At 40.4% G+C, this 14,346-nt stretch overlaps 1 protein-coding gene across 3 annotated transcripts in view; it reads right to left on the bottom strand.

The window, feature by feature from the left end:
* Positions 1 to 14,346, bottom strand: part of LOC118984025 (general transcription factor II-I repeat domain-containing protein 2B) — a 54,223-nt gene that overhangs the window by 2,108 nt on the left and 37,769 nt on the right. The window contains exons 11-15 of one of the 3 annotated variants that reach the window (XM_037041739.1): positions 12,875 to 12,952; positions 5,452 to 5,529; positions 2,658 to 2,741; positions 1,612 to 1,795; positions 1,281 to 1,309 (exon numbers count right to left, since the gene is read on the bottom strand). In XM_037041739.1, the coding sequence (XP_036897634.1) occupies positions 1,281 to 1,309; positions 1,612 to 1,795; positions 2,658 to 2,741; positions 5,452 to 5,529; positions 12,875 to 12,952 (453 nt within the window). The remainder of the gene's footprint in view (positions 1 to 1,280; positions 1,310 to 1,611; positions 1,796 to 2,657; positions 2,742 to 5,451; positions 5,530 to 12,874; positions 12,953 to 14,346) is intronic. The other 2 variants (XM_037041740.1, XM_037041741.1) reach the window with 2 other exon arrangements.

Genomic DNA, 14,346 nt, shown 5'->3' with positions numbered 1-14,346 from the left:
GCCACACAAAAGACGTCTTTGGTGAAGTTCAGCAAGTAGCTCCACTTGCCACATTTGGTTTAAACAAGAAGGATCTGAAAGTATATTTGCATTTAACAGATACTTTTTCACTTGATTCTCAAGAGAACTTTGGAACCAGGGAAGGGAATGAGCACGGAAGGTATAGAATCCACCTGCCGTGAGGCACAAAGACACGGGAGGTAGCACAGCACAGAGCTCACTTGGTTTAAATTTAAAGGACCTGGCCCCGGGGCAGGTGAGCTTTACTTCGAGAGAACACAAACATGGAAACTTACTTTTGGTCGTCTTTCAGTAGAAAATTAAATGCTTGAACTTCAGACCAAATTTAAAAAAAAAGAAAATATATGCAGAGACAGGAAGTCCACTTAGTGGTTGGCTTGCCTGGGGCTGGGGTAGGAATGGGAAATGACTGAAAATGGTTGGGAGGAATATTTGGGGGGCAGAGGTAACGGCGATGTTCTAACACCAGACTGTGGTAATAGCTGCACAGCTTCCTTAAAAAAAAACCCTGAATTGCGTATACTCTATACAAGTGCATTTTCTGGCATGTATATTATGCCTCAATAAAGTTATTAAAATGTAAACAATCATTTAGAACTGCAGGAATTTAGGAGTAATAACTGCACCTTTGAAAAGGATACTTAAGTTTCCAAGCTTTGAAGAGGTTCCCTAGTAATCCAAGCTTTTGAGAACATCTCTACACCTCCTGCCTCACTCATACTGTAGGATACTGACTTGCTTGCAAGAATTCTAGGGCAGACATTCAGGGTATTTATTTACCCAGCAGAGTGCCTGGGGCATTGCTCATCAGAACAGATGTCAACCTCAGCACTTGGGGCAGGGTAGGGGGGGCTACGGGAGTACCTGCTGCGCCCCTTGTGGTTCTGAACTGGGAGTTTGGGGCTGTGCCCAGGGGGTGGGGCTGGGGTGGCCAAGCAGTCACTATCTACCAACTGAGACAGAGTAGTTCAGTATCACGATATGAGCCCGGACCACAAAGGGCTCACACACACACACACACACACATAGTCTGCCGTGTAGCAAGCTCCCTCAGACTGATACGTGAAAAAAATGCCTGGCTGATAAAATTCAAGGAACAGAATCACAAGACTTTCCACCTGGCAGGAAAAATAAAATGCATATAAAGAGCAGCATGCTTTGCTCTACGGCTCATGAAGCAAGGACCCTATGGTCAGTTCCCACCGACATTTCCCACTACACTCGGTGGCTGGAATGATGTCACCACCCCAAGTACTCACCATTGCTGAACTCAAGGCCTGGAAGAGGTCTGAAGAGAAAGAGACATTGGTGAATACAACAATGTTCTTTTAGTTCCATCTGGCAAACCTTCATGGGTGCCAACTCTACACTAGGCAGATGAAACTGAGACAGGCTGCCCACGATCACCAAGAAACAGGAACAGGGACACACAGCTCACAGAAGCAGGATGTGATAAAATGAGCTGAGAGGCAGCATGTCACAGCAGTCGACCCAGGGGCCCACAGCCCACCTCCTGGAGTATCCCTCCTTGTCGGTCACGTTACTATCTGCAGATTCCTTTTCATGACTAAGAGGGGACCTCTCACTTACCTGATGACTGTGAACTTGATAAATTCTGCAGCATCCAAGATCCTTCTCATGGAGCTGATTTCCAGATAACCAGGGGCTTTGAAAACCACCCCCGGGGGCATGCCATCAATGACCACGCAGCCAGGGTTGAATGTGATTTTCCTGTAGGGAACTTTCACGGGGAAGTCCACGCCAATGGCTTCACCTGTGATGAGATAAACAGGAAAACATTAGTTGTGTTCGTCATTTACTTACTCAAACTATGCTTTATCTTTAATGTCAAGATTTAAAAATCATTTGTATCAAGGGCAGCACTGGTGATCAGCCATGATTACTTTAGTTTCCAGTAGTTCTGTGATGTATGAAGAATCTTACCGATTTTGAAATTGGCAATGGGTAGTATAGCAAACTCAGTTTCTCTGTCCATTAAATAGGTATTATAGTATCTACCAAAAAAGAGTTTTGTGAGGATTAAATGCTTAATCATGTGTTGAGCACTAAAAATGATGCTCAGCCATGGTAAGAATGCAGTAAATCAAATATATTATTATTATTATTGTAATCAGTGTTTCCACATAAAACCTCTTCAATAAAAATATACACTATATACACTGGCTGGCCTAGCTCAGTGGATTGAGCACGGGCCTGCAAACCAAAAGATCATGGTTCAATCACCCCATCAGGGCACGTGCCTGGGTTGCAGGCCAGTTCCCAGCAGGGGATGCACCAGAAGCAACCATACATTGATATTTCTCTCCTTCTCTCCTTCCCTTCCCTTCTAAAAATAAATGAATAAAATCTTTAAAAAAAAAAGAAATATTGCAAGCCCTTGCTGGTGTGCCTCAGTGGGCTTAGTGCTGGACTGTAAACTGAAAGGTCAAGGGCGAACGTCTAGGTTGTTGGCTGGGACCCCACTTGGGGGCATGTGAGAAGCAGCCAATCAGTGTTTCTCTTCCTCCTTCTGCCTCCCTTTCTCTCTCTCTAAAAAATAAAACCTTTAAAAATTATTTAAAAAAGGAATACTGCAAATATATAAAACTTGGATATGTAATGATATAAAAACTTACCAAATTTTCGGCTAAAGAGGTCATTGACTTGTTCTCTGAGTTGTTTTATCTTTTCAATGCTTGATAACCTTTCCTTCTCATTATCTAAAAATAATTAAACAAATGTGCAAACTAGGATTATAAATGTATTTGCCCTCAAGAAAGCTGTTAAAGGAAATGCTCATTGGCATATGAAAAATCATTTTACCTAGCTTATTATTCAGTTTAGTTTTAGCAAAAATTAAGCATTTTAGAAATTTGTAAATGGAAGCCATTACAGATGGTATAGACTTTTCAAAATTATAACTCTGTATAAACATACTACGTACTACTTTCAGGAACATTTTTAATACCATGAAGGACAAGGATGTCTACTTGCACCATTACTATTCAACATTATAATAGAAATCCTAGCCAATGCAGTATGACGTGTAAAAGGAAAAAGATGTATTAAGATTAGAAGAGAGTATTTTTCAATACTTAACATTTTTTAAATTTAATTTTTGAATAAATAAAGAAACTATATGGTTCAAAATCCAAGAGATATAAAAAAAGGACTTCCAGTCTAGATGGAGGCAGAGGTAGACATGCTTCACTTCCTCATGCAAACACAAAAAGAATTACAACAAAATCTCAAAACAAATAACACCCAGAACTGTCAGAAAATCAAACTGTATGGTAGTTCAACAACCAAGGATTTAAAGAAGCCACAATCCTCCAGATGGGTAGGAGGGTCAGAGACACAGAGACTGCATGGAGAGGAGAGAAGACACTGTGGCGTGGAGAGGCAGTGGTGGCAAAAAATCAGGAGAGATCCCTGAGGGAAATGGGGCAAGTGCTGGGCAAGTGCTGGGAAATGGGGCAAGTGCTGAAGCCAGGCAGCAGCACAGTCCCCTCTCTGAGCCCTCCACTGACCCAGAGCCACAAAGTGGTAAAGCAGATTGCCCCAACCTGGTGATTACCTAAAGCTCTGCCCCACACAATTTACAGGTGCCTTTTATAGGGAGTCAGAGCAGTTCTGCCTAATACACAGAAACAAACACTTAGAGGCTGCCAAATTGAGGAAACAAAGAAATATGACCCAAATGAAAGAACAGACAAAACCCCAGAAAAAGAACTAAACAAAACAGAAATAGCCCACCTATCAGATGCAGAGTTCAAAACACTGGTGATAAGGATGCTTAAACAACTCATTGAGTATGGCAACAATATAAAGGAAGAAATGAAGGTTACATTAAATGGAATAAAGAAAAATCTATAGGAAACCAATAGTTTCTGTTTCCTTCCTTCCTGAAAGGAAGGAAGCTGGGATTCAAATTAATGATTTGGAATATAAGGGAGAAATAAACATCCAACAAAAACAGAAAGAAGACACAAGAATTTAAAAAAAAAAGAGGATAGTATAAGAAGCCTCTGGGACATCTCCAAATGTGCCAACACCCAAATTATAGGGATGCCAGAAGCAGAAGAGGAAGAGCAAAAATTGAAAACCTATTTGAAAAAATAATGAATGAAAACTTCCCTAATATGGCAAGGGAAATAGACATACCAGTCCAGGAAGCACAGAGAGACCCAAAGGAGTTGGACTCAAAGAGGACCACACTAAGACACATCATAATTCAAATGCCAAAAGTTAAAAATAAAGAGAGAATCTTAAAAGCTGCAAGAGAAAAGCAGAGGGTTACCTACAAAGGAGTTTCCATAAGACTGTCAGCTGATTTTTCAAAAGAAACTTTGTAGGCAAGATGGGACTGGCATGAAATATTCTAAGTCATGAAAGGCAAGAACTTACATACAAGATTACTCTGTCCAGCAAAGCTATCATTTAGAATGGAAGGGCAGATAAAGTGCTTCCCAGACAAGGTAAAGCTAAAGGAGTTCATCATCACCAAACCATTATTACATGAAATGTTAAAGGGACTTATTTAAGAAAAAGAAGAAGATCAAAATATTGGACATTAATAGGGCAAGAAATTCACAACTATCAACAACTGAATCTAACAAAACCCCCCCAAACAAACTAAGGAAACAAGCAGAACAGGAACAGATTCATAGGTATGAAGACCATTTGGAGGGTTATCATCTGGGAAGGGGAAGAATGGTAGAAATGGTGTAGGAATTAAAAAGCATAACTGTAGGTACAAAACAGACAGGGGGATGTTAAGAATAGTACAGGAAATGGAAAAGCCAAAGAAAGAACTCGTATGTGCGATCCATGGACATGAACTAAGGGGGAGAATGATGGTAGGGGGCAGGGTACAGGGCAGCAGGGGACAGAGGGGGAAAATTGGGACAACCGTAATAACATTACCAATAAAATATACTTAAAAAGAGATTTAAAATAGTACACAGTGAAACGTCTTTCTTCCACCCCTATCTCAGCTCTCAGTTTCCTTCTCCGGAGGAACTGTGCTATTAGATTCTGTTGTGTCTCTCCAGATATATTTTACGTCACTTACTCAGAAAAGGAGATTACTTCATGGGCAGGAAATAAACTTCACCTGTGTGGCTAAGTCTAATTCGATGGTAGCTAATGCTTGGAGTTGTCTGCCGTTACACATTTTCCACCTAACGCCAGGGTATGTTTGGGAGAGCAACGTATCTGTTAACAATGCTCTAAGCAAGACATTCAGTGTGTGGGAATCTGCAGCATATTTTCTATTCATGAATTATCATTCCACAGTTGACAGGGTGAATTAAGGAAAACAAAAGATGTCACAAGTCCAAGAGACTGATTCATGTCACAAAATGGTTAAAATATAATAAAATTAAAAATATAACATTATCTATGATAAAGCCAGATAAACTTCCATACCTGGAATTGTCACCTGAACGATGTTAAGATCTTCAACACCTTTTGCAGAACTTGAAGTACTGGATGAATTTATGTTTCCTTAAGACAGAAATTAAAATTTAGAACTTACAGAGAATTAGGTCAATTCTCCTCTAAAAATGTCAAAGTGCCATTACTCAGAAGCCCAGAATGAGTTTTTTAAAATCTTGAGAGCATTTGGCTGGAGGAAAGCCCGAAGGCTTGGCACTAACTGACATCTGAGTCTCTGCAGCTTAATGGTGATGTCAGGGGGGAAAGGGCTCCGTTGCTTTTATTTAGTTCGTAGCTCCACTGCTTCAGTCAGTCTAATTAGATATTAAAAGAAGGATGTTTAAAGATATTGACCTTTGTTGTTATTCTCAGTTGAAAGGGGGAAAACAGGACATAACACATATAAATGTGTCTGGGAAGACAATGAAGTAGGAAGATGAAATAAGATTTAACGCAGCCACAAAAGTGCTCAGCGTGGACAGTCAAAGCAGAGCTGACGTTTCCCGTTTTTTTGTCCAACGATAGACACACCCTTCACTCAAGCTCTTGGTGAGAAGTGTGGCTCCTGTCTGGTCCCCTCCCAGGAACTCAGAGCTCAGGCCAGCATGGTGTGAGCGAGCACTCGGCCCCTAGGGTGATCCGTCTGAATTCAGAGCCAGGACTCGCTTGGGGACACGAGGAGCTGCACTCACAACAACCACCGCCAGGTTTTCCTGCAGCCAAACACATATTTCTGAAGGAAATGTGGGGAAATGTGCTGCTCTCTTCCTCAAAATTAGTCACTTTTCTGATCTAATAAACCCTGCAAGGTCTGATTCTTAACAGTCAGGCTCAACATGAAGGGACCACTGAACTGCTGTGAGGTCTCCTGAAACACGCGGACTCTCCTAGGGCAGCCGATGCCACTGAGCCCTGAACACCAGGGCCCAATTCAGGGCATTCCAGTCGGATGGAGAGAGCGGGTGCTGGAGGGGTGGGCGGCACTATGTTCTCATAAAGTGCTCATGTTTTACCGCTGGACTCCTCATAATAGGAATATTCGTCACAAAACACAGGAAGCACAATTCAAAAACTGATCAAAACCCAGTTATAATTAGTGGATAAATGGGCAGTTAATCCATTTTAATTACCCTACATATTCCAAATAAATGGATGGCATTTTCACTCATGGGTCCGAGTCTTCACTCCTCTAAAACTCGCACTTTACGTAAACAATGCCTCTTTTTGAACTGACTGCTCAACAACCTCGTAAGGTACTTTAAAACTGCTCATCTGGTCGGCGTTCTATGAGCCAACATAACAATCCCTGACAGACGAAGGACGTGAACGCTCCTTGGTGGACTTCCAAAAGCTTTTAGACCTCTGCAGACGTATGCTGTTAGTAGCTATATTAACTGCCGAATAATTTGACTAATTCTTTACTTTTTAGATTTTATTTATTTATTTTTAGAGAGAGAAGAGGGAGGGAGAAAGAGAGAAACACTGATGAATGAGAGAAACCACCAACTGGCTGCCTCTTGTGCACCCCCAGCTGGGGCCCTGGCCTGCAACCCAGGCATGTGCCCCGACTGGGAATTGAACCAGCGACCTTTCAGTCCATAGGCTGACAATCCACTGAGCCATACCAGCCCGGGCCAATTTATGGCTAATTCTTTAAAAAACTTCGATCCAAAACAAAAGGCTGGTCCAGCCTATACTTCCCTCGCAATCCTGATGCGGCACAGTAGAGTCTGCCTTGGAGAACACTTTCTGGCATTCAAATCATGGCTGGACTTGGATGCTAATGTGGGATGCTTCACTTTATAATGTAAACCATACTTTAGGGAAAGAACGCAAGTGTCCATCAACAGGTGGTATTATTCAGACTTGAACAGGAAGTTTGACACATGCCACAACATGGATAAACCCTGAAGGGGTTAAGTGAAAGCAGCCCAACACAAAAGGGCACATACCGTATAATCCCATCAATATGAAATACGTAGAAGAGGTGAATCAACAGAAACAGAAGGCAAATCGCTGGCCGGCAGGGGTTAGTTAGCTGACTGGGAGTGGGGAGAGGGAGGAAGGCTCAGTGGGGACGGGGTTTTACTTCAGGGAGAGGAAAATGTGTAGAACTACACACAGAGGTGTGCCGGTTGCCGAACTCTGTGGATGTACTAAATGCCACTGCACTGTTCACTCTAAAACAGTTCATTTTATGTTATGGTAATTCCACCTCAATAAAATATTTTTAGAAGTAATTGAAGGGGTTCCTTTGGTGGAACTTCAAGGAAAAAAACTGTATGGCTCAGCATGGTGGAACCTGATGCCACACTGACACCCTAAGATGACTTTGAACCTCGGCCATGTAAATACATTTTGTCCATAAACCTACTCAGGCCCCACTGACTTCAAGAACAGATGAACGAGCACGAATCCAACCTCACTAATATCTGGGGGCCAGGGACACCATCTCCTCACTGCTCAGTTAGCCTGACAACATCACACATAACTTCTAGGAAGGCTGTCAGGGCAAAAGCCCAGCAGAAGCTGTCCATGCGTACAGAGCAGGTCAATAGCTGAATTTAACCCCTTAATAATTACGTAATGTATGCTTGCTGTGGAGAATTAGGGAAATAGGGAAGGTAGGAGGAAAAATTGAATCCTGCAACTAGTTCTTTTGGTATTTTCTTTTATCATGTATTTTTCCTATATATTAATTTTTAAATAATTTTTTATTTTTCAATTACAGTTGGCATACAAATACATTCGTTTCAGGGCTACAGCACAGTCATTAGACATTTATATAGCTTATGATGTGTTTACCTGATAAATCTAGTACCCATCTGACACCATACATAGTTATTAACAGTATTATTGATTATGTTCCCTGGATTACAACCCTATGACTATTTTGTAACTACCAATTTGCATTTTGTTATCCCTCCACCCCTTCCACCCATTCCTTCAATATCCCTCCCATCTGGCAACCATCAAAATGTTCTCTGTATCTGAGTTTCTGTTTTGTTTGTTCGTTTTTCCTCTAGATTCCACATATAAGTGATATCACGTGGTATTTGTCTTTCTCTGACTTATTTCACTTTGCCTAATAAACACCCTCTAGGCCCATCCATGCAGATGGCAAGATTTCGTTCTTCTTTATGGAATCGTATATGTAGTACTACTTCATTTATTGACAGACACTTGGCGGCTTCCACATCTTGGCTATCGTGAGTAATGCTGCAGTAAACGTAGGGATACATGTCTTTTTGAATTAGTGCTTTAGGTTTCTTTGGATAAATATCCGCAAGTGGAATTGCTGGGTCCTTTTTTGTCTCTTTTCCTCCCCCATTGCTACCTCCTCTCTCCCCTCTGGTTATTGTGAGATTTTTCTTTTTTTAACTTTTTTTTTATTGTTCAAGTACAGTTTTCTGCCTTTCCCCCGCAACCCCTCCCCACCACCCCCTTCTTTGTCTCCTGTTGTAGCCTTGTTTTAAAGTCCGTTTTGTCTGGTATGAGAATTATTACCCCAGCTTTTCTTTCATTTCCATTTTCATGAAACATCTTTCTCTAACCCTTTACTTTCAGTTTGCATGTAGCTTTTGATCTGAAGTGAGTCTCTTGAAGACAGCATACACAAGCATCTTATTTTCTTATCTATTCAGCCAATCTGTGTCTTGATTGGAATATTTAATCCATTTACATTTTAAGTAACCACTGATATGTAGTTATTGACATTTTTTACTCATGTTTTTTATCTCCTCCCCCTCCTCCTTCTTCTCCTTTTCCTTCTCCTTCTTAAAGAAGTTCCTTTAACATTTCTTGTAATTAAGTTCCTTTAACATTTCTTGTACTTAAGTTCCTTTAACATTTCTTGTAATACTGGTTTGGGGATCATGAATTCCTTTAGCTTTTTCTGAGAAGCTCTTTATCTGTCCTTTAATACTAAATGACAGCTTTGCTGGATAGAGCAGTGATTTTCAAGTGGTGCTCTGCAAAAAACTTTAAAACATGTAATACCTTACTATTTAGTTAGGGAAACTAACCTCTTTTTCTGTAGATTGTCAAATAAAAAAAGGACAACAGCCAACACAACACCAGTTGTCCAGTGTGAATTAATTAAAATTATACATATTTTTTGTCAGATTGGCAAAAAATATATATTTTTTGGTGTGCTGACGAACTTTAGTAATTAGTTTAGGTGTGCCTTGAGATGAAAAACGTTGAAAATCACTAGATTAGAGTAATCTTGGTTGTAGGTCTTTGCCAGTCCCATCTTGCCTGCAAAGTTTCTTTTGAAAAATCAGCTGTTAATGTTATGGGAGCCCCCTTGTAGGTAACTAACTGCTTTTCTCTTGCTGCTTTTAAGATTCTCTCTTCACCTTTAACTTTTTGCATTTTAATTACGGTGTGTCTTAGAGTGGGCCTCTTTGGGTTCATTTTGTTTGGGGCTCTCTGTACTTCCTGGGCTTGTATGTCTATTTCCTTCACCAGCTAAGGGAAATTTTCAGTCATTATTTCTTCAAATAGGTATTTATTTATTTATTCAAAAATATTTTATTTATTCATTTTTAGAGAGAGGAGAGGACAAGGAGAGAGATATCAATGTGTGGTTGCCTCTTGTTTACTCTGTCCTGGGGACCTGGCCTGCAACCCTGCAAACTGAGGCTGGCTGCTGGTAGTCCAGGCTTGAGGCTGCTTAGCAAGAGGTATGGGCACAATGAGGCCAGATGCTGCTTGTTTGGGTGAGCTTTTGAGAGATTTTAGGAAAGTCGTTGTATGAAGACAAAAGACAAGCCATTTGTATGAAAAAGCCAGTGAAAGAGGCTTGAGCCCTCAAGTTGGATAGGTTTGGGTCTCAGGGAATCAACAGGTCAGGATGAAGGGTATTAGCCAGCTTGATGCAGACTCAGATAGGGCACTTGCTTCTACTTGCAGGCTGTGGTGGGAGGGAGGAGTGGGAAGGCTCAACAAAGGAGCAGTGTGTCTGCTAGTACTTCTATGTAGGAGAAAGCTGTCCCTTGAGCCCTTGTCCTAGAACAGAACAATTCAGTTCCTCCCCCTACCTCCCTGCTGCCCTCTGATCTGCTGCCCCAGTGCTGGAGCTCAGAGTAAGTAAGTCTGAGTAAGTCGATGTGCAATCCCTTTAAGAGGAACACCTGAAACTCCAGCCATCCTCTGTCTTACTCAGCCACAACCGCTGGTTTCACAGCCAGAAGTTAATGGAGATTTCTCTTCCTGACACTGGAACCCTGGGCTGGGGAGCCTGGTGTGGGGCTGGGATCCCTCGCTCCGCAGGGGGGACCTCTGAAGCCAAGATATCCCTTCAGATTTAAACTGCCACGCGTAGGTGTGGGACCAGCCCATTCTATGTCTCTGCTCACTATACCGGTCTGAAGGTGGCTGCTTCTTTATAGCCTCAGTCACAGGTCTCCTGTTCAGCTAGATGTCAGGGGGTTCTCAGTGACGGTCATCCACAGTTTAGTTGTAACTTTGATGTGGTTGTGGAGGAGGCGAGCGCAGTGTTTTCCTGCTCTGCCATCTTGAATGGAAGCCCGTTTATTAATTTTTCTAAGCAAAACTGAGATTCCCACAGTACACTGTGATGTCTTTAGTCCACTCTGTTTTGTGTACAGTTCGTCTTGAGCCAGGTGGTTTGGTTTCTTGCTGAACGTGTGTGTTTTTCCAAAAGAATCACCACGAGCCATTCTCTATCTGCCAGGCACTCACATTGCCCCTACTTTTTCTCTGTTATACACAATGGCAAGAGAGGTTTTCTTGCCCCTAAAATAATCAACTTAATGAAACCATTTTTAGAATTCAAAAAAGTGAAGTACGTCGGAACAGTTGAATTAGGATGCAAATATTCATTCAATCTCAAAATTTCCCATCATGGCAAAACCAGTTCAGATGCTGTAATGTTTCAAGGGAAGTAATATTATATATAAATAGAAAGGACTCACTGAAAAAAAAAAGTAAATACAACTTTGAGGGCATAAATGTTTCCTTTCAAAGCATAATTTGTATAGTTTGTATACTATCACCCAAACACTACTGTTTTCTTGTTAAATCATGTTTCCAATGGAAAAATGATAAAACTGCAATTTTATGCCCTGGCTGGCATAGCTCAGTGGATTGAGCGTGGGCCTGCGAACCACACGATCGTGGTTCAATTCCCAGTCAGGGCACATGCCTGGGTTGCAGGACAGTTCCCAGCAGGGGACTCATGAGAGGCAACCATACATTGAGACTTCTCTCCTTCCCTTCCCCTCTAAAGATAAATAAATAAAATATAAAAAGAAGAAAAACTGCAATTTTATAATTCAGATTTTACTAATGCTATTTTATAATTCAGATTTTCCGAGTTCAAAATCACATCTGTTCATATAAGTGAGATTTTATTAAATGCTAAGATAGAATTATATACCTAATGATCTTAATTCCTAAATATATAAAATAGAAGAACTTCTCATACTAGGAAGACACTAAGGATCAGCTCATATATTCTAGCATCAGAGATAAAAATGTTTTTTAGCAGATTATTAAATGGATCACAGTGAAAGAAAATAGGTACATTCTTTTAATTAAATGGGTTGAGAACCCACAAACTCCAGGATAAATGGTCTCATTTATATGAACAATAAAAAATGTTTTAAAAGAATTTTTATTTTTATTTTATTTTTTTTAAATATAATTTTTATTTAATTCTTGTTAAAGTACAGGTTTCTGTCTTATATTCCCAACCCTGCCCACCCCCCGCCCCATGCTCCCCACCTCCCTCCCCTTTCCACCCCCCACCCTTAGTTATTGTCCATGTGTCCTTTATACTTGTTCTAAAAGAATTTTTAATTGTAAAGAATATCCTTAGAATACGTTTATAACTATTAGGTGTAGTTTTTAAGTAAACATCAAACAAAAAATCCAGTTACCCCAATAAATCTAATTTTAGAAAAGATTTAGTTTTAATAAAATATTACGCCACATTAAATAAAAAACCCAAACAGACTGCATTTTAAAGAAAATAACCTTACACAGTGGTTTGTATAAATCTTTTTAAAATCACACTCTGAAGTTCACTTTTGTGGATACCTGCACTTAGACTGAGCTCACAGACTCCAGGCCTGGGTGGTGGCCACTTTTGAGCTGTTCATCACACTCTGGCAGGAGAGGAATGTTTCCAGTGAACCAGCCCCTTCCTTCCCCGCCCCCTCCTCTGCCCCGCCCCTTCATTCCATTCCCACGGTGGCCCAGTGCTAATCTGCAGGCCCTAATTCAAAGTCTAAAAAGCCAAAAGCACCATGTATTCGATGGGAACACATGCTGCTCTTGTCATACAAGCACACACATCAGTTTCAATCTTTTCCCCACAATAATGCTTTAAGAAATAAAAACTGTACTTAGTAGTGTGAACGTGAGGAAGCTTTCAGCAACTAACCTTCAATTTTCACCTTGGCTTCAGGGTCCTCATTCGATTCTGAAGGGACAAGCTGAGTAGAATCTTGAAAAAAAAATTCTAAAATGACATTCATTATTATGTATTCTCATGTTCCAACATTTTACTGCTCCTACACCAAAAATGTAGCTTATCCTGGCATTTTAAATACATTTTTGCACTTAATAAAGATAATTTTAATTTTAGAAGGGAAAAAAGGGTAAGAAAGGATAATCTTATAAGGGGTAAGAAGAAATAAGAAACTTTCAGACAGTATCCAATAATACAGAGTTACCCACACTAATGGATACAGAATATCCTTTTATTTGAGTTTTTCTTGCTGTCATCAGGAATTAACGGGATAAAGAAAAAGCTGTCTGCTTTGGTTAACAGCTCCCCTCTGATCCTGCTAGCAGCCCCTGGCTGTTCACAGTTTACACTGCACAGAAGCACAGTTGAGTTTTCTGGTGGACAAGAATCATGACAGATTACTAAATTTTACATGCAGATAAAATCTGGTTAGATTTCTCATTTAACACTGGCTTATTTTAGAAAGATCTGGCAAGGCTTACATTAATTGTTAGTAAAGGAAGAAAGACAAGCACTCAAAACTAATTTTAGCTGTTTTGCTATTGTACTATTGTTACGTGAGATGTAACTCTGGGGAGGATGGGTGAAGGAATACAGGACCTCTCTGTACTATTCTTGCAGCATCTTGTGAATCTAAAATTATTCAGAATTAAAAAAAAAATCAAACCAACTCAGCTCTATCAAAAATAGGCTTCCCATTACAGTGTGATAATAAAAATGTCTTCAGAAATAAAGTAATCCAAAGGCCAACACCTAATGAAGTCTTTCTGACTCTAGTTCAACCCCAGTTCTACAACTGTTTCCCATGCAGGTTTTCTTTTTTGTAAATATTATCTATCCATTAAAAAATGACAAACAACACCTTAGACTTTAAAAAAGGGAAGCAAAATGTTGTAGAGGGGGAACAGATTTCAACAGGATTCAAAATAACTGTCCTCCCTCACATCCAGAGGGGCCAGAGACTGCGCTGAAGAAAAAGAGAGAAACCAAAACTAGGTGGAAGGATTCTGTCACATGCCCCAGCATGGAAGGACCCTGAGGGCATCCTGCTCAGGGAAATACATCAGTCACAGGAGAACAAACACTATAAAGTTCCGCTTACATGAGGCCCTTAAGGAATCAAATTCATAGAGACAAAGTAGAAGGGGGTTGCCAGGGCAGGAGGGAAGGAGTTCCTTAGTGAAATAGATTCGCAAAATGAAAAGTTCCCAGGATTTGTTTCACAACCATGTGAACAAACTTGATGCTTAGGGCTCAGCCAGTACTGAACTGCACATTTAACAAGTTATGACGGTAAATTTTATTTTACGTCTTTTTTTACCACAATAAAATACATATATATTTTAGTGTGTGTATATATATACTATATATGTATATATTACATG

Source organism: Sturnira hondurensis, unplaced genomic scaffold (genome assembly GCF_014824575.4).
Source record: "Sturnira hondurensis isolate 20B ecotype Veracruz unplaced genomic scaffold, ASM1482457v3 Scaffold0003166, whole genome shotgun sequence".
Taxonomy (NCBI): domain Eukaryota; kingdom Metazoa; phylum Chordata; class Mammalia; order Chiroptera; family Phyllostomidae; genus Sturnira; species Sturnira hondurensis.
This window is presented reverse-complemented; position numbering and strand designations above follow the sequence as displayed.